Genomic DNA, 18426 nt, shown 5'->3' on the forward strand with positions numbered 1-18426 from the left:
GAACTTTTTTTAATTAACATATAATGTACTATCGGTTTCACAGGTACAGGACTATGATTCATCAGTCTTATATAATACCCAGGGCTCATTACATTACATGCCCTCCTTAATGTTCATCACCCAGTTACCCCACCCCTCCAGTCCCCTAGGAACTTTTCTTTGAGCACTTCAGTGGTGGTGTAGGGCTAAAGCAGGACTGTAGCTGGTTAAAAAGTGTTCTCCTTTGAGAATCTTAGATGAGAAGGTAAAGAGATAAGAAGAAAACCTCGGGGCACCTGGCTGGCTCAGTTGGTACAGCATGTGACTCTTGATCTTGGGGTTGTGAGTTCGAGCTCCACATTGGGGATAGAGTTTACTTTAAAAAAAAATTGCAAAGCTTATTCCAAATCTCTGTACCACCCCACAGAATAAAATTGGAATAAACTGTAATAAAATTTTCTTCTTAAAGATTTTATTTATTTGACAGAGAGAGAGAGAGAGCACAAGCAGGTGGAGCGGCAGGCAGAGGGAGAGGGAGAAGCAAGCTCCCTGCTGACTTGGGATCCCGATGTGGGGCTTGATCCCAAGGTAGCCGCTTAACTGACTGAGCCACCCTGATGCCCCAGGGAATAAGTCTTTAAAAAAGAAAAGAAAAGAGCTGTAGTTTTAAGTTGTTTGGTTGGTTGGTTTTAGGTTGGTGAGATCTGAGCATGCTCATGTGCTGATGGGAGAGGCAAAGGTTGTTAACACAGAAACAAAGGGCTGAGAGCAAAGTCATTGCCTAGAAAGATGGGAAGAGATGGGGTTCAGACACCATGTGGAGGACCTGGCCTTGAAGGTGTCAGAGTAAAGGAGAGGAATATAGATGAATCACACATACCTCCATTTTCCTCCTCACTGAAGAATCTTTCTTTGCAAGATGCTTGATATGCCTCATTTTCTCTTTTAGAGCAGAGTCCCTGGGGACAGTGTGAGTCAGTATATAGAGCATCAAATACTTCAAAACCAATCTGGTTACCACACTGACCAAGTTGCACTGTTACTATTGACATGCTGAGATGCAAACTAGGCCTATTCTCTCAAAAAAGTGAGCAACCTGTAACAGAAAAATATAGGCTTTGAGAACCACTTACAGTACTAATAAACAAGGAACAAATAAAATGTCATATGTACATTGATAAAAATATAATTTAAAAATGCCATATATCTGGTGTTATAGATGAAATAGCTATGTTGTCTAAGGAGCTAATCATTCAAGGAAGTTGTTTTCTTTCGCTACATAGTTTTGGGATTTGGAATTTACTGTACCCAAATGCATTCATAGACAGTTCAAGAGTTTCTGAAATCTGATTTATATTCTCTGTGTCCGTAAGCATGCATTCAAAACAAAACAAAACAAATGCTAGTTGAAGGAATTCCTAGTATATACTTCACACTACAGGGACACACAGAATGCAGAAGTTAGCTCGACAACTGTACATTTAATTAACATTTATTTTTCTCTCTTCTAAGTAATGACTCTCTCTCTCTCTACCTTCTGGCCTGGTAACTCCAATAACACAAGAAAGACTTGTGTTAGCTCAGGTAGACAGCAAGGAAGACAAAGCTTGGGAAGAGAGGACCAGATGAAATAGGAGAGCAAGTCTTCACTATTTTTAACAATGAAAGAGGCAATTTTTGGTAAAGAACTCACACCAGGTCTATGCAGCACTGCAAAGAACAGAGGCTTTCGAGCCAGACTGTACTTAAAATTTTCAAACAATCCTGCAAACTAGGTATTCTCATTTAATAAATAAGGAAATTAAGACTCTGAAAGGCTATGTGACTTTCGCAAGGACACTGAAATAGAATAACAAAACCAAGTTTCACCCTTTCCCCATCAGTCCCAAGAGCGCCCCATAAACCCCACTCACTGACAGACCCAGAACCAGCCGTTTCCGTCCAGTTTAAACTTCAGAGGCCCAACCCCCTCATTATGCGCATGCTCACTTTCAACACCAAAAAAGCTACGGGGAACGAATGCGCATGTTCACAAACGAAGAGTTTTGTTGTGTTTTTTTTTTTTTTCTATTCAGAAAGGTTAATTACGCATGTTCAATTTCAATTTATCAACTTCAGACAGGGTACGCATGCTCATTGTCCATCAAAGGCTTTAGCCGACAATGCGCATGATCTAGCTACCATAAGAGGCTTCGGCTGGGGTTCTGCGTCTGTTTCTGCCAGTAGCTTGAGCCAGGAGATTGCTCTACGCATGTTCATTGCCCACAGTTCGGCTTCACAGAACCTTGTACGCATGCTCCAGCGCTGAACTTGAGGAGCCAGTCTAGGGCCTAGGCGCAGACGCACTGAGCCCAAGCAGCCGGTGATGGCGGCAGCAGCGGCGGTGGCTGCGGCGGGTCCGGGCCCATGAGGCGACGACGGAGGCGGGACGGCTTTTACCCAGTGCCGGACTTCCAAGACAGGGAAGCTGAGGACATGGCAGGAGTGTTTGACATAGACCTGGACCAGCCAGAGGACGCGGGCTCTGAGGATGAGCTGGAGGAGGGGGTGAGGCCCGGGGTCCCGGGGGGCCCGAGGTGACAGGGCCGGGGCGGCGGCGCGGGCCCTGGAAGCCCGGCGCGTCAGAGAGCGTGGAGACCCGGGGGGGCGCGAGTAGTCACTAGGAGGAGCGTAGGCGCCGCGCGGTCCGAGGCAGGGGAGCGGGCGGGGCGGACCTGGCCCTAGGTGTGAGGCCGCTTCGGGGCTTGCAGGTGCAGGTCGTGCCGGTAGCCCCAGATCAGCGCAGCCGGGAGCAGTCTATTTGTGGAGGGAACAAGAAAGGGCGCGTGGTCGATTCCTCGAGCTGTTGAACTTGAGTGTGACGGGGCGCGAGTGGTGTAAGCGCATGTTGGGGGGAGGGGGACTGCGCTTTCTGGGTGTCCCTTAAGTGCAGGTAAAGTGCGGAAGGGTTTCCCTTCGAGTGTAAGATTTCAAGTATTACATCTTCAGACCTCCCACAACCACCTCTCTTCTCGGCCTGTCGCTTCTCTCCTAGGAAGCGCTCAGCTGTTAGAAGTGACAGCTGAAAACTTCTGTCGGGAGTAGCGCTGCCGCTGCTGTTACAGCCACCAGGAGTTTTATTTCGGGAGCAAGGGGGCTCTGCTGCATCTTCCAGGGTTTGTTTGTTTGCTTTTTTTTTTTTTAACCCCCCTTTCCGTGTGACTTTTTTTTTTTTTAAAGCATTTATAACGACACACGGCATTGTAACTTTTCCCTTAGTTGAAGATGTCTACATTTTTTTCAAAATACTTTGTGTAATTTGGGGGTGGAAAAAAACCAGCGTTGACAGCTGTGATTTGGCTTGCCAAAAATAAATTGCTTGAACTGAGACTTGTGAATGGTGGTGTGAGGGCTTTCCTTGCTGTAATTTAGGGTACTAAATTTAGAATTGTTTTTTCCTAATGCATAGCATGGTTTTACCTTTGCTGTCTTAATAGTTTGTAATTCTATATGGAATATCATTCTTTTTTCAAGATAAATTTATTGAAAAATCACAAATTGCACTTGAAGTTCAAAAACACTGTTGTCATACTAAATCACTGATTCTGGGCGAATGATCATCCGTGATAACCTCATGGTAATTTAGATTTTAAATCCCACTGTCCAGGCGAGTACATGAGTTAAGGACTGGTGTCAGATGTTTGCTCTAACTATACTAGGGGCTTCCCTTTTCCTCACCTGATTTTCCTCTTCTGGAAAGTAAGTTGTTGCGAAAGATTGAGATGCTATAAATAAAGAGCTCTGAACATTGTAAGAAACTAAGTGGGTTGAAATAATATTGTTCTTTTCATAAACAAATGAGTCTAAATAAAAATTACACAGTTTGTAAGGTGGGTATTGAGATGGGTACTTTTTAGTATGTTTGCTTACAGAATTCCAGTTAGCCTCTTAATCGAATGCCTGATATACTACATACAATTTGAAACAAATATGGAATTACTTTCACTATGTATTTCATACTCTCATTAATTATATTGGCTCCATATGACAGTAGCTTTGAAGCAGGGCAGGGGAGAAAACTGGATGATTCAGGAGACATTAAAGCAATTGGAAGTAAAACACTGTATTAAGATTTCTGTTATGAAGTGGGACCTCCTTGAGATGTATTTTGGCCTACTCCTCTACATTCATTTTGCTGGGTACAAGCAAACAGGTTTTTGAGAGAGTGAGGAAGAGGAGGCCAGAGAGATTGGTAGAAATATTAAAGAGAAAGAAATATGACCACTACCCTGGCGAGGGGAACTTTGGAGAAAAAGGTAAAGAGGATTTTGAAGAAGAGCCTTACTTAGCAATCCTTTTGGAGTTAAAAATACTTCTTTTCGATCTGTTATTCTAAGAGGTTCCTCAAGGTGGATAAGTGAAAAGAGTTGAGAATGGGATTGGGTTGGCCACCTGAGGAAATTCAGTGACATCCAGATTTCTCTAAAACAAAATTTAAAAATTCTGAAAATCAAGAGAAGTTTAGATTCTTGGAAAATCTGGGTATTGGTGAATATGCAACATTTAGTGCACAAACTTTTAAAACATCGGTGCGTATCAGAGTAGCCCCACTTCTTCATTGTATAGTAAGGAAACTGAGCCATAAACCAAAGAGGTGATTGCCCAAGACCACATAGATAACTAATAGTTAACTAGTAATGTCGTCTGACTCCATTCAGCCTGCAGGCTTCATTGCATAGCTTCTTCATTATATTTACTAGTCTTGTTCATACTGTACCTCTGTGGTGGGTGAGAAGTTAATTCAGATCCCTCCAGGCATTGTCACTGACTGTGTGAGTTAGAATAAATTTCTTGATCTGACACTTTTTTCTTCTCTGTAAAATGAGGATTATGTGAGATAAAGTATATAAAATACTGTCCTCTGAAAATATTCTGGCATATTAAGCAGGTAGCTAGTTCATGGAAATACAGCGTGTCAGTGTTACTCATTGCCAGGAAACCAAACGTTCAAGTTTACCCTCATCTATGCCTAGAGACTTAATAAATGCATTTATAACAGAGGTGCTGCATTTTTGAAACTGTAGGATTTTTTAAATTATTGGTCCTATTTAGAGATATACGCCTTTTTAGATATGTTACACTAAATTTATATTAGCAAATATATGTTTTCTTTCTTTCTTTTCTTTTTAAGATTTTATTTATTTATTGGACAGAGAGAGACACAGCGAGAGAGGGAACACCAGCAGGGGGAGTGGGAGAGGGAGAAGCAGGCTTCCCACCAAGCAGGGAGCCCGATGCGGCTTGATCCAGAACCCTGGGATCATGACCTGAACCGAAGGCAGATGCTTAACGACTGAGCCACCCAGGCGCCCCCAAATATATGTATTTATACAGCATATTTAATTCTTCAGTGAGTAAAGAATGAGGACAGTAAATGAATGCATTTATGGATAAAGCTGAATATCTGTTACCTAAGAAAAGACCCTGATTGAATACCTCAAAGGACTATATTAAAAAGCAATGGGTAAGAGCGTTTTTTGGGAGGGGGATAGATGGGTGGATTTGGGTCTTTTTTGTTTGTTTTTCACAGGTGATGGTATAATTTGGGGAGAGTGAGTTGAAACTAAGGGAAAGTTTTCCTCTAGAGATTTTCATTAGATTATGAAGATGTTGGAAACCTCTGTTTTCTGTGGAGACACAAAGTTAAAAGAGTAATAGAAAAGTCTAATTCTTAATTTTTACTCTACTAATTCAAAATTTGAAGTAGTCACAGAAGCTTACTGCATGAGTTTCAGATTGGGATATCAGCTTTTTATTGAGCAAAAAGTTTAAAATTTTTTAGTGCTTTGAAAAATAAAGTGCTATAGCAAATAGTTAGGAAAATTATAAAAAACATCAATGCTTATCTGCATTATAATAGGCACTATAAAGCACTTTTAAATAGCTCAAGATTTTGAGCAAGGTTTACTCCTTTTCTCCCAATTCATTGGGTTACTGAATCTTATTTTATAAGGAAATGTCTGTGAGCAAAAAGCCAGGCAAGTGGATAAACAGTATAATGAATATCTGGATTAAGGATATTTCACCCATTCTGCAACAATTTGTTTACATTTTTATGAAATGTTCCCTCTTTGGGATTTTAGGCATATTAACTTGAATTTATATACAATTTTAATTTAAAACTTTGGAAATAGTTTGGTGGGCAGGTTTGAAACATATCTTGAATAGTACCTTAGGTGAACAGGATTCACTTGTCAAACATAGTAGCACATGAAAAAAAGCATTGGATGGGTCATAAAGCTTAAAGCAAAAGAAAAAAAATTTAAAAAGTTTCCTGTGAAAGAGAGTTGTCTATGTATTATATATGTTAGCCTGATGCTTCTGGTGTGAAACCTTTCTAAAGGTAACGTGGGGTAGCAGAAAAGCATTTTGCCTTAAATGCTCTGCTCCAGAAGGTAACTGTAGGAAGTTATAAACACAGATGCAGGTGGTAATACAGGCCCGGCTGGCTCCGGAAATGAAACATTGCCACAGGGCATATCTTTCTAGGTGGCTTCAAAGTCATGGTTTAGTGTTAACTACCCTGTGGTCTTTAATTTAAAATTAAGTAAAACTAACATTAAAGTAAAAACAATTATATATTACCAATTTTATCACATTTGAGAGAAGTTAGTCTTTTGTCTCTAAAGTGAAGCCATCTGATAGGTGATTATATGAAGCACCAGAGACCCAAAAAACCGTTAGCCATAACTACCCCTACCCCCCCCAAAAGAAACTGTATCAAGTTGAAACTGCAAGAATTTTTTTTCCCTTGATACTGCTCCATCCATTTGGCTCAGTCTAATGTTGAAACATGCATTGCTGGTATTAGACTTCATCCTGACTTATTCATACCACGAGCAAATTTTGGCTGAAAACTTACAGTTTGGGGGCATTTAAGCATCCCTTTTTAAAGAATGCTATCAGTTTTCTTTGTGTAGTTTGAATGTGTACTGGTACCTTTGAAGGAAGATGTGTTCACCTAAATATTTTTAAAATTATTTTAAAATATTCAGTAAAAATTTAAAAACTTACCATTTTTAAAAAGTATTTAAATTCCAATTAGTCAACCTACAGTGTAATATTATTTTTAGGTGTACAATTTAGTGATTCAGCACTTACAAAAACATCATTTTTGAGAGCCCAGTTAAGTGATATCCTTTTGTATAAATTGGAAAACTCATAACCAGACTGTATTCAAGAATACTTATTTTAAAGCTATATTTTATAATATCAATAACTGAATTTCTACTGCCAAGGTATTTTTTTTAACAATTCTGTAACTTTTAGTACATTTATAAGGTTGTACAACCATCACTGTAATTTAGTTTTAGAACATTTCTATCATCCTTAAAAGAAACTGGGCCCATTTATGGTCACTCTTTATTGCCACCTCTACCCCTAGGTAACCAGTAGTCTACTTTCCATCTCTATAAAGTTGCCTTTTCTGGACACTCCATATAAATAGAATAAGTCAGTATGTGGACTGTTGTGTCTGGCTTCTTTCACTTAACATGATGTTTTGAAGATCATCTATGTCGTAGTATGTACATTTAGCCAAATTGTATTCCATGGTGTATATCAACCACATTTTATTTATCAGTTCACCAGTTGATGTTCATTGGAGTTGTTCTCAGTTTTTGACTGTTGCAAATAGTGCTGCTAAGAACATTTGTACCCAAGTCTTTATGGAACATATATTTTTATTTTTCTTGGGGAGATACCTTGGAGTAGATTTGCTGGGTCATATGTTAAGTCTATGTTTAAATTTTGAAGAAATTGCCAAACTATCAAAGAGGTTGCACCATTTTACATTCCTGACAGTAGTGTACCAGTGTTCTAATGTCTCTACTTCTTGCCCAACTTACTTTTCTGTCTTTTTAATTATAGCCATCCTAGTGGGTATGAAGGGGTATCTCATTGTGATTTTGATTTGCATTTCTGTAATGGCTGATGATGTTGAATATCTTTTCAGGTGCTTATTGACCATTTGTGTATCTTGTTTGGAGAAATACCTATTCAGAGTCTAACACATTTTTTAAAAATTGGGTTATTTTTAAATTTTGAGTTGTGGATGTTCTTTATATATTTTTATTCTGTGGGTTTTTTCACTTCCTTAATAGTGTCTTTTGAAGTACAAAAGTTTTAAATTTTGAATAAGTCCAGTTTATTGTTTTTTTTTTTCTTGAATCATTTGTGCTTTTGGTGATTTGTCTTTTTTAAAGATTTTATTTATTTGAGAGAGAGTGATCGAGAGAGAGAGCATGAGTGGGGGCAGAGGGAGAAGCAGACTTCCCGCTGAGCAGGGAGCCCGACATGAGGCTCAATCCCAGGACCCTGGGATCATGACCCGAACCAAAGGCAGACGTTTGACTGAGCCACTCAGGCGCCCCTTGGTGATGTTTCTAAAGAAATCATTGCCTATCCCAAGATCATGAAAATTTACTCCATCCTAGGTTTCTTTTAGGAGTTTTGTAGTTTTAGCTCTTATATTTAGGCCTGTGATAAATTTTTTTTGAAGATTTATTTATTTATTTGAGAGAGAGAGAGTGTGTGCACGCAGTGGGAAGGAGCAGATGAAGAGGGAGAGAGAATCCCAAGATGACTCCATGCTAAGCATGAAACCCAATGCAGGGCTCAATCCCATGACCCTGAGATCACTACCAGAGCCAAAACCAAGAGTTCGACATCCAACCAACTGTGCTAGCCAGGCACCCCAGGCCTGTGATGAGTTTTAAGTTAATTTTTTAGTGTGGTGGAATATGGTGTGAAGTAGGAGATCTAAGTATTTTTTTGCATGTGGATATCCAGATGTCCCAGCACCATTTATTGAAAGACTGTCTTTTTTTCATTGAATTTTCTTGGCATCTTTGTCAAAAAATTAGTTGACCATAAATGTAAGGATTTATTTCTGGACTCTTAATTCTATTTTATTGATCTGTATGTCTGTCCTTATCCCAGTACCTCATTGTCTTCGTTGCTGTTGCTTTGTAGTAAATAGATTTTAAAATCAGGAAATGTCAGTTCTTCAACTTTGTTCTCCTTTTTTCAAGATTGTTCTAGCTATTTTGGGTCCCTTGAATTTCTGTATGAATTTTATGGTCAGCTTGTCAATTTCTATAAGAAAAGAACCAGGGATTTTGATAGGATTGAGTTGAATCTATAGACCAGTTTGGTTAGTATAATCATCTTAAACAGTATTAAGTCATAAGATCCATGAACATGGAATGTCTTTTGATTTATTTAGATCTTCTTTAATTTTTTTCAGCAACGTTTTATAGTTATCAAATGTATAAGTCTTAGGCTTCTTTTCTTAAATTTTTTCTGTTTGATGCTATTTTATTCTTATTGATGCCATTGTGAACAGTTATCTTAATTTCATTTTTGAATTGTTCATTGTTAGTATACAGAAGGTTAATTAAATTTTGCATCCATTTATACTGTGGTCAGAATAAATGTTTGGCCAACATGACTCTTGACAGTTTGAGGGTGATGCTTAATTATTTTGCTTTGATCAGCCGCATCGTGCACTACATTATCTTGGACTGGTTGTGGTTAACTGTAGGCTTACTTAGGTTGTAGTTACATGTTATGTTAGTCTTGTGTATCAGAATCATATCAGAACAGCACTTTATGTAAATCATTTGGTTTAGTAATTCATACTTAGAATCTGATGCCTTTAATTTCATAATACACAAAATATATCTTTTGAATAAATGTAATGTTTAAAGGAGCAATCATCTAGTTTTGTTTGTAGATCATTGATGAGTAGCATCTGTAGCTTAATTGTTACAGAAAATTAAAAGTGAAATCCCTGTGGTATTGTGTACCTTATTTTGTTCATCACCACATTTGCTTGTTATTAAAGTTTAGAGGATTTTAAGCTGGTCTATTTCATTCATTTCTCCTTTAGTAGTAGGGTGAAGCATTAAGTATTTTGATTTTATGTTTATGAGATTATTTATTTTTAAAACTTTAACATATTTTTCAGGGTCAGTTAAATGAAAGCATGGACCATGGGGGAGTTGGACCATATGAACTGTAAGTTTATAAGAAAAGATTTCAATGTGCTGTCTTTCTTACAAGTAGGTTTTATCAGTTCTAGTTTGTAGCCATCATGTAATTCCAATAATCTGTTCTTAATTATCTAGTCATATATGTAAACTTGGTTTATTGAGTTTAGCACCAATATTGTAATATATCCGGGGTTCTAAGATCATATATAGATTTGGAGAGAAAGATATTCATTCTGATTTACAGTATACTGAATATGAGTCTGAGGGGATTAGGAAGTTTTATTAGGTTAATAGTCAACTTTTTTTACTTAAAAATAAAATTTTCAGAAATGCCCTCCAAAGTCAAATGCTTTTTGTTTTGCTTATAATACATCATTTATACAGAGATTTGTGCAATCTCAAGTCATTTTAGGCAAACTCTATTAAGTGAGAATGGTGATTAATCTGCTCTGTACCCCAACCTTAAGTAAAAACCATGGGTTGGGGGTAGACTAAGATCACTCATATAAAAATATTGAAGGGACAAATTGCCACTTAAATGCCACTTTTGGAGTTCTTTAAATCAAGCTAATAGTAGATAGGGAAAGGTGCATGGATACATTTTATTAGCAAGAATTTTTGTAGCATAAAGACTTGAACTAATTGGGTACTTTCACAAAGTTCCCAGATTTTCTGAAGTTGCCAAATGAAGTTGTATAATACCTAGTCTCATAGACATTTTGAATGAATTAAATATGAATAGCCAGAAGACTTTTTTCCTTCGTCAGCTTAATAAACTTGTTCTAATTTATTTTAGTTTGGGTGTGCTCAATGTTTAAAAAAATAAATAATAAATAGCATATTCTGTAAACTAGCAGATAAGCAATTATCAAGCCATCCTAATCTTGACCTGCCTTGTCACTTGAATCATTAGTTTATCGAGAGCACAGATAGTAAATTTGTTATGTACCTTTTCCTTTTTACTTATTTGGATTACAGTTATGGTAAACTGAAGATAATTTAACTTTTTGAGAATTTACTTTTGGTTTTACTTTTCTTCTCAGTGGCATGGAACATTGTGAGAAATTTGAAATTTCGGAAACTAGTGTGAACAGAGGGCCAGAAAAAATCAGACCAGAATGTTTTGAGCTACTTCGGGTACTTGGTAAAGGGGGCTATGGAAAGGTAGGAAGTATTTTTGAAATAAGAGCTGTTGTCTGTCTTGGGTAGATTAATTTTTATATCCTGGTTCAGCAGTCCTCTTCGGTCTCTCTTTGCTAGCTATCAACAGAGGATATGATCACTTAACCTGGTAGTATTTGAGGGATGTGCCGAAGTTCTCTTCCTACCAGCATACACATAAAAGACTGACACATAAGAGGCACTCAGTCAATATTTGTTGAATAAATAAATAAGCAATTGCCAGGCAAAGTCTATTATTAGAGGAATCTTTCCTTCTTTAGGTTAAATGGTATCCTCTCTAGGTATCCTCTTAAAAAATAAACCACCCCTTACTTTTAAGAGGAGTGGCATGTCAAATTGTTATCTGTTACTGAGATCTCAATCTGAATTGGTGTTCTTTGACTTGCAGTATTTGGAGCATTAGAGTTAGGGAAGCTGAAGAATATAAGGAGGGAGAAGAAAAATGAAGGGAACTTCTTAGCTTCATATTTGCCCAAGTTTTTCTAATTTATGACCTCACCTTTGTGTATTCTGTCCAAGAAAATTTATACCTAGCTATTCTTTATGAAAAGATAGAATTTGGATAACATTTTAGTAGTTAGGATTAAGTTTAAGAACTACTTATGCTAGTGTGTAGTGTTAATTTTTTCATAGGATGACATTTGTAGTTTCTTCTTAGGCTTAAGGACACATTCTAATGTGTTCTAATCATCTTGAATGTGGAACACATGCACTTTGAGTCTCACATTATTTTAGTATTGCATGATAATGTTTTATATAGTTAGCCATTTTAAGGAATAGGTAAACAGTAATTCCTGTCAACTATTATCAAAGTTTTATGTGAAGCAAGAACAGTGGCATTCCTGGAAGAAATTTACAAAATATTTTATAATTTTTACTTTTGGTATTCTGCTTCTGGGAACCCTGATTATAGCTTTTTCCTAGCAAACTTGGATTTTGTGTATGAAGTTATATAGAGTGCTCATTATTGGATGGTCACTGACCAACTTTGCCACCAGATGTCAGCAGACCAAATAGGACAGTCCCATGTTCAGCAGATTTCATTACTAATCTTTAATGTGGTCTGCTATTTTAGCTCATCATTTTTGCACAGTCTTTGTATTACTAGTTTTTATAAGAATATAAACTATCATATCACCTGTTTCCTGTAAATAGGAATTAAGGGAGTGTGACTAGCATGGTTTAGCTTTTAATAACCAACACTTTTATTTTTTATCCAGGTTTTTCAAGTACGAAAAGTAACAGGAGCAAATACTGGGAAAATATTTGCCATGAAGGTGCTTAAAAAGGTGATTCCTTCCCTCCTCTTTGTTCCTTTTTTTGTTTTTCTTTTTTTTATTTTTTATTTTTTTTTTTTTTTTTTTAAACATTTTATTTATTTATTCGACAGAGATAGAGACAGCCAGCGAGAGAGGGAACACAAGCAGGGGGAGTGGGAGAGGAAGAAGCAGGCTCATAGCGGAGGAGCCTGATGTGGGGCTCGATCCCAGAACGCCAGGATCACGCCCTGAGCCGAAGGCAGACGCTTAACCGCTGTGCCACCCAGGCGCCCCCTGTTTTTCTTTTTTTTAAAGCAGGTTCCATGCCCACTGTAGGGGATTAATTCCATGACCTTGAGATCAAGAATTGCATGCTCTACTGACTGAGCCAGCCAGGTGCCCCTCCCCAACTTTATTGTAAATTGCTATAAAATCCACATTTTGGCCTAAAATTCTCAATCAGGAAAATGTATTTCTAACACAATATGACAAGTCCTCTTACAATGTGAGAGATGTTTCATTATTGGTATTCCTGTTTTCTGCTTGGTGAATGTGGAAAGGAGAGCTCTTTTAATTCTCCTCTGAGGTAACTCTTTTTGCTCTTTGTTCTGGTCTCCATATTTCTAAGTATGTTCTGCTGTCACTTAATACAACAGTTTTAGAATTTTTATGTATAGACTTCGCTCTACTCTCTTTCACTTCTTTCTCCCTTCTCCCCATCCTCTCATTTTGCTTTGTTTTCTTTGAGTCTGTTGTCTTCTCGTATTTTCCAACAACTCTTTTCAGGTCAGTGTTCTATGGTCCCACTTATTAGGTAGTCTATCAGTTCCATTTATTTTCCTGTAGATATCCCATCAGAACCTTCTATTCCTATCTGTATTGGTAGCTCATGAAGCATAGCTGCCATTACTGGACTTTCACCACAATCCTTGGAATCCCCTTGGCTCCATCAATATTGGATTCTTTGTTTCTTGGATCCCATATCTTCCTTTATCTTAGTTTATGCCCTTGTTCCCTCTTTTGATGACCATCTACCAGTGGCTTCCTGAGAAAGGGTGCGTGAAGGTTAATTTTTGGGGAAATATTGCATATTTGAAAATTTCCCTATTACACCCTTATGCTTGTTTGATTGTTTGAGTGTGGTTTTGAAGTTGAAACTCATTTTCACCCAGGATTTTGCTTTATTTTCATCTAGCCTTGAGTGATTCTATTAAGGAGTCCCTTGCCATACTGATTCCCATTTCTTTTTTTTCTTTTCTGAAGATTTTTTTTTAAAAAGATTTTATTTATTTGACAGAGAGAGACAGAGAGGACCCTGGGATCATGACCTGAGCCAAAGGGAGACACTTAACTGACTGAGCCACCCAGGCGCCCCCTGATTCCCATTTCTTTAGAGATCTATTTTTCTTTCTTATTAATTAATTAATTTAAATAAAAAAATATTTTATTTATTTATTTTTTCAGAGGTGGAGGGAGAGAGAGAGAGAGAGAGCATGCGAGAACTTGTGTGCACAAGCAGGGAGAGTGGCAGGCAGAGGGAGAAGCAGGTTCCCCACTGAGCAAGGATCCAGATGCGGGACTCGATCCCAGGACCCCGGGATCATGACCTGAGCCAAAGGCAGACACTTAACTGACTGAGCCACACACGCATCCCTAGAGATCTATTTTTCTTTAAAGATATCTAAAATTTTCTTTTGATTTCTGTTGCAAATTTTTTACAGTGGTGTACTTATCTTGCTTTTGATCCTTACTATTTTCTTTATTTTTACTTTTTTTTTTTTTAAGATTTTTATTTATTTATTTGACAGAGAGAGAGAGGCAGAGAGAAAGGGAACACAAGCAGGGGGAGTGGGAGAAGGAGAAGCAGGTTTCCCACTGAGCAGGGAGCCCAATGTGGGGCTCAATCCCAGGATGCCGGGATCATGCATGACCTGAGCTGAAGGCAGATGCTTAACAACTGAGCCATTTTTTTCTCTTTCGATCTTAAAAGTTCCAATCCTTCAGCTCTAGGAGGTTTTCTTTCTTTCTTTTTTTTTTTTAAGATTTATTTATTTATTTATTCGACAGAGATAGAGACAGCCAGCGAGAGAGGGAACACAAGCAGGGGGAGTGGGAGAGGAAGAAGCAGGCTCATAGCGGAGGAGCCTGATGTGGGGCTCGATCCCACAACACCGGGATCACGCCCTGAGCCAAAGGCAGACGCTTAACCGCTGTGCCACCCAGGCTCCCCTAGGAGGTTTTCTTATATGGTCTCTGATAATTTCCTCCTCTACTGTTTTCTCTTCTTGGATTTATAGTCAGTTGGATATCGGACCTCGTGTTTTTCTTATCTTTTCCATTTGCCCATTTCTTTGTCTTTTTGTTTACTTTCTGAGATTTTTCTAGAAATTTATTTTCTGATCCTTCTACTCATTTTTAACCTATCATATTTGTGGTTCCCCAGAGCTTTGTCATTTTTTCTTTTTATTTATTTTATTTGTTTTTTTAAAGATTTTGTTATTATTTGAGACAGAGCACAAGTGGGGAGGAGAATTAGAGGGAGAGAAGCAGACTCCCTGCAGAGCAGGGAGCCTGATGTAGGGCTCAATCCCAGGACCCTAAGATCATAACCTGAGCCGAAGGCAGACGCTTAAGTGACTGAGCCACCCAGGCACCCCTCATTTTTTCTTTTTATAGCAACCTATTTTATGACTACATTATCTTTTCTTATTTGTCTGAGGGTATTAATGATAATTCTTTGAAATGTTCTTTTGTTCTATGCATTGTATCTCTTTTCTAAGTTCCTGTTTTCTTTGAGTTTGATTTAGTCTCTTTCTTCCATGCTAAAAGCCTTCTTTAGATGCCTCGTGTCTTTCACTGATTGTTCATATTTAAGAGTGGAACTCTGAAAAACTGATCAGAAGTTCCATCTGTGTATGACAGTCATGTGGTTAGCTGGCAATTGACTGAGAACCTCCAAATATCATTGTCTGTAGTCTGTTGGTGCTGAGAAAGATCCTCTATTCTTTTGCCTAGAAAAAGCATCCTGGAGCTGGATGGGAGAGAAGAGGTGACGATCTTAACCTTTCAACATGCAGACCTTCACTGAAGTCAAGTTTTTACTTTAGCACTTCACTCTGTGTCTGATCCTTCACTTTTTTTTTTTTTTTTTTGGTCTGGAGAGTACACCTTTCCAAGTGCTAGTAATCTACCTGTTTTTAGTCTTCCACCTTCTGCCTTCTGTAGTCCCTAATGACTCTTTTTTTTTTCCTTTCTTGCTTTTTATTTTTGCCTCCAATTTTTGAACCTACTAAGGTTCTATAAATGGAATCAACTTCTTTTGAGTTCTCTGTGCAGTCATTTAGGTTTGATCATATTCTGCTCCTTGAGTCATGTACCATTGCTTTATCCCACTCTGTTTTCTTTACCTTTTTGAGGTGTGGAATTAGATGCATTTCCTAGTTTTATTGAAAATGGGTTATGTGTGTCTGGTTTCTTGGTCTTTTTGTTTGGGATTGATTTATGAAAAGGTCACACTGTCTTGAAACAAGTCTTAGTAGAAAACTATATTAAAAGGCAATCAAAATGACTTCTGACAAAAATTGCAGGGTTTATAATACTTTGATCCTTATCTTCCTGATTTTTACTTAAGCAGTATACATGACTTATTAGTTTAAAAGTTGAGGAACAAATATGACCACAACTTTATTGGTGATTGTCTTTTTTTTTTTTTTTAAGTTTATTTATTTATTTGTTTGTTTAAGTAACCTCTGCATCCTGCTGGGGCTCGAATTCATGACCCTGAGATCAGGAGTCACATGCTGTTCTGACTGAGCCATCTGGAATCACCCCTGGTGATTGTTTTAAAAGAAGCAGTTTAGATATTCTGAACATCACTTTCTGTATCAATAAGTCAGTATTAATCTGCTGTCTGGCTTTCCCATTGGAATCATTTGAGATTAATGATGTTTTGATCTATAAAACATGTTAGGTATAGAATTGGAGATAGTATAATAATACTTGTCCTAGAGATGTTGAAAGAAGTACCAGTCAAGATTCTTAGGTTAATTTATTCCTTTTGATGTATTTTATAATCAGGGCTGACCATAATTAGTCATAATTCTATCTTGAGTGAAGTATGTTTCTGGCATGGGCATCTTTAATGAAAAGAAGAGGGTGTTGTTTTTCCACTGATGGTGGATAGGCACAGTGTATTGGGAAATCCATAGACTTAATTACTGCTAAATGTCAGACCTCCATTTTGGCCCCAGGCATCAAAGACCTAACTTGCTTGCCTCTCTTTTTGCTTAGTTTCCACTCCCTCCCACTCTCAGGGTTTTTCTTTCCCCAAGCCTGGCTAGAGAATCAGATGCTGTCTCATGTTTTCCTTGCTGTCCCTGAAAACAGGCTCACAGCGTTAAATAATGGAATTGAATAGGTTGCTAGGGTTAAGTCCAGAATTTTAATTCCTAGCTAAATAGGTTGACTGTATGCTGCCTTTGAGTTTCTTTATTCTGATTTTATTATTATTAACCCTCCTGAACTTGGTATGTGGTAAGAACATAACTCTTTCCAGCCCTGAAGATGAAATCAGAGTAGAACCACGTGTCTCCTTATCTTAAATGAGGTGTTTGCATCTGGACAGTCTGTCTGAATTTATCAGTTCTCCTGGGATTTTTTTTACAGGAATGGTACTATTTGGGTATTTTCTCAGGGTGGAATGTTGAGGATAAGACTTTCTCTTTCCTACCAGTTGCAACAAAATGTACCCTGGAAGCAAAGTACTATTACCCATGGCATTAGTTCAGTCCACACTGTAAAATTTAGACCCTTTGGCTAAAGGCTTGTGGTTCACAGATTGGTTATACCTCTTCCATTCTTTCTTTTATTGAATCAATTGAGAACTGGCAATGTGCCAGGCATTATGCTAGATACTAGGATTTAGCATTTGAGGCAAATGTGGTCTCTCCTTCTCACTCTGCTTACCATGTAATTCAAGGGAAGAACTGTTAAGCTTATTCTTAAAATTTCTCTTCTATCTTTCTATCAAAATATTTTCTATATTTGAGGTTGAAACCTCCCTCACCTTTTATTATTTTTTTCCTCACTCCTAAGCCTTGTCATCCTATATATCTTTGCTGTCCTTATATTAAATAAGTAATTAGTAGCCTAGCCTTCTGATTTCTTGATCTCAACTCTATCAGCTTTCACCTCCATTCCACTTTACCAGCCCCCATGGCTGTATTCTCCACCTCTGAAGTATTGGACTATAATGGAACAGTAACTTTCTCACTTCTTTATTCCCACAATGCTTGGTCTTTGGCTGTCAACCTTTTAGTCCTGTGACCTTTCTGGTTTTTTTTTCTCAAGTTCTTAACCCCCTTCTCATTTCACTTTATTCTGAATCCAGCCTAATTAGCATGATCTTGCCATTTCAATCATTTGCTAGCCCCATTGACCTTATGTTTAGGAAAGTCCTACTCTTAATAGCTTAGTTGTTAGTGCTCCTTTATTCCCGTATCTCAGCTACTGAGCATTGCTGGCAGAAATAACATAAACTTGTAGATTGCTGCTAGGACAAATGCGTGGTCCCCAAATCATTTGGACCCTCAGTATTCACCAGCTCTTTTCCTCCTTCCCTGCCTCCCTCCCTCCCTCCCTTCCTTTCCTTTCCTTTCGTTCTTTCTTTTCTTTTTTAAGGATTTTATTTACTTATTTGACTCAGAGAGAGAGAGGGCGCAAGCAGGGAGAGTGTTAGGCAGATGGAGAGGGAGAAGCAGGCTCCCTGCTGAGCAGGGACCTCCCCCCCCACCATGTGGGGCTGGAGCCCGATGTGGAGCTCTATCCCAGGACCATGAGATCATGACCTGAGCCAAAGGCAGACAGACACTTAACCGACTGAGCCACCCAGGTGCCCCACCAGCTGTTTTTCTCCATGTCCCCAGACAACTTCTTCCATTCTCTATAACTTTGCTATCAGTCCCTCTTACCTC

At 38.2% G+C, this 18426-nt stretch overlaps 2 protein-coding genes across 9 annotated transcripts in view; one reads left to right on the forward strand and one right to left on the reverse strand.

Annotated features, from left to right (window-relative positions):
- TUBD1 (tubulin delta 1) overlaps positions 1–2142 on the reverse strand; it is a 36868-nt gene extending 34726 nt beyond the window's left edge. The window contains exons 1-2 of one of the 5 annotated variants that reach the window (XM_040640918.1): positions 1901–2142; positions 860–1075 (exon numbers count right to left, since the gene is read on the reverse strand). In XM_040640918.1, the coding sequence (XP_040496852.1) occupies positions 860–1031 (172 nt within the window). In that variant the 5' untranslated portion in view covers positions 1032–1075; positions 1901–2142. Of the gene's footprint in view, positions 1–859 lie in introns of all 5 variants that reach the window. The other 4 variants (XM_008695465.2, XM_008695464.2, XM_040640917.1 and 1 more) reach the window with 4 other exon arrangements.
- Positions 2143–2294: 152 nt separating this feature from the next.
- The window catches only part of RPS6KB1 (ribosomal protein S6 kinase B1), a 37997-nt gene continuing 21865 nt past the window's right edge, over positions 2295–18426 (forward strand). For 3 of the 4 annotated variants that reach the window (XR_005837465.1, XR_005837466.1, XM_040640921.1), the window contains exons 1-4: positions 2295–2526; positions 9989–10038; positions 11057–11177; positions 12416–12484. Coding sequence is in view for 2 of the 4 variants with exons in the window: in XM_040640921.1 (XP_040496855.1) it covers positions 2386–2526; positions 9989–10038; positions 11057–11177; positions 12416–12484 (381 nt within the window). In the remaining 2 variants the exon portion in view is untranslated. The remainder of the gene's footprint in view (positions 2527–9988; positions 10039–11056; positions 11178–12415; positions 12485–18426) is intronic. The other variant, XM_008695463.2, reaches the window with a different exon arrangement.

The sequence above is a fragment of the Ursus maritimus genome, unplaced genomic scaffold, assembly GCF_017311325.1.
Source record: "Ursus maritimus isolate PB19 unplaced genomic scaffold, ASM1731132v1 scaffold_24, whole genome shotgun sequence".
In the NCBI taxonomy this organism is placed as follows: Eukaryota; Metazoa; Chordata; class Mammalia; order Carnivora; family Ursidae; genus Ursus; species Ursus maritimus.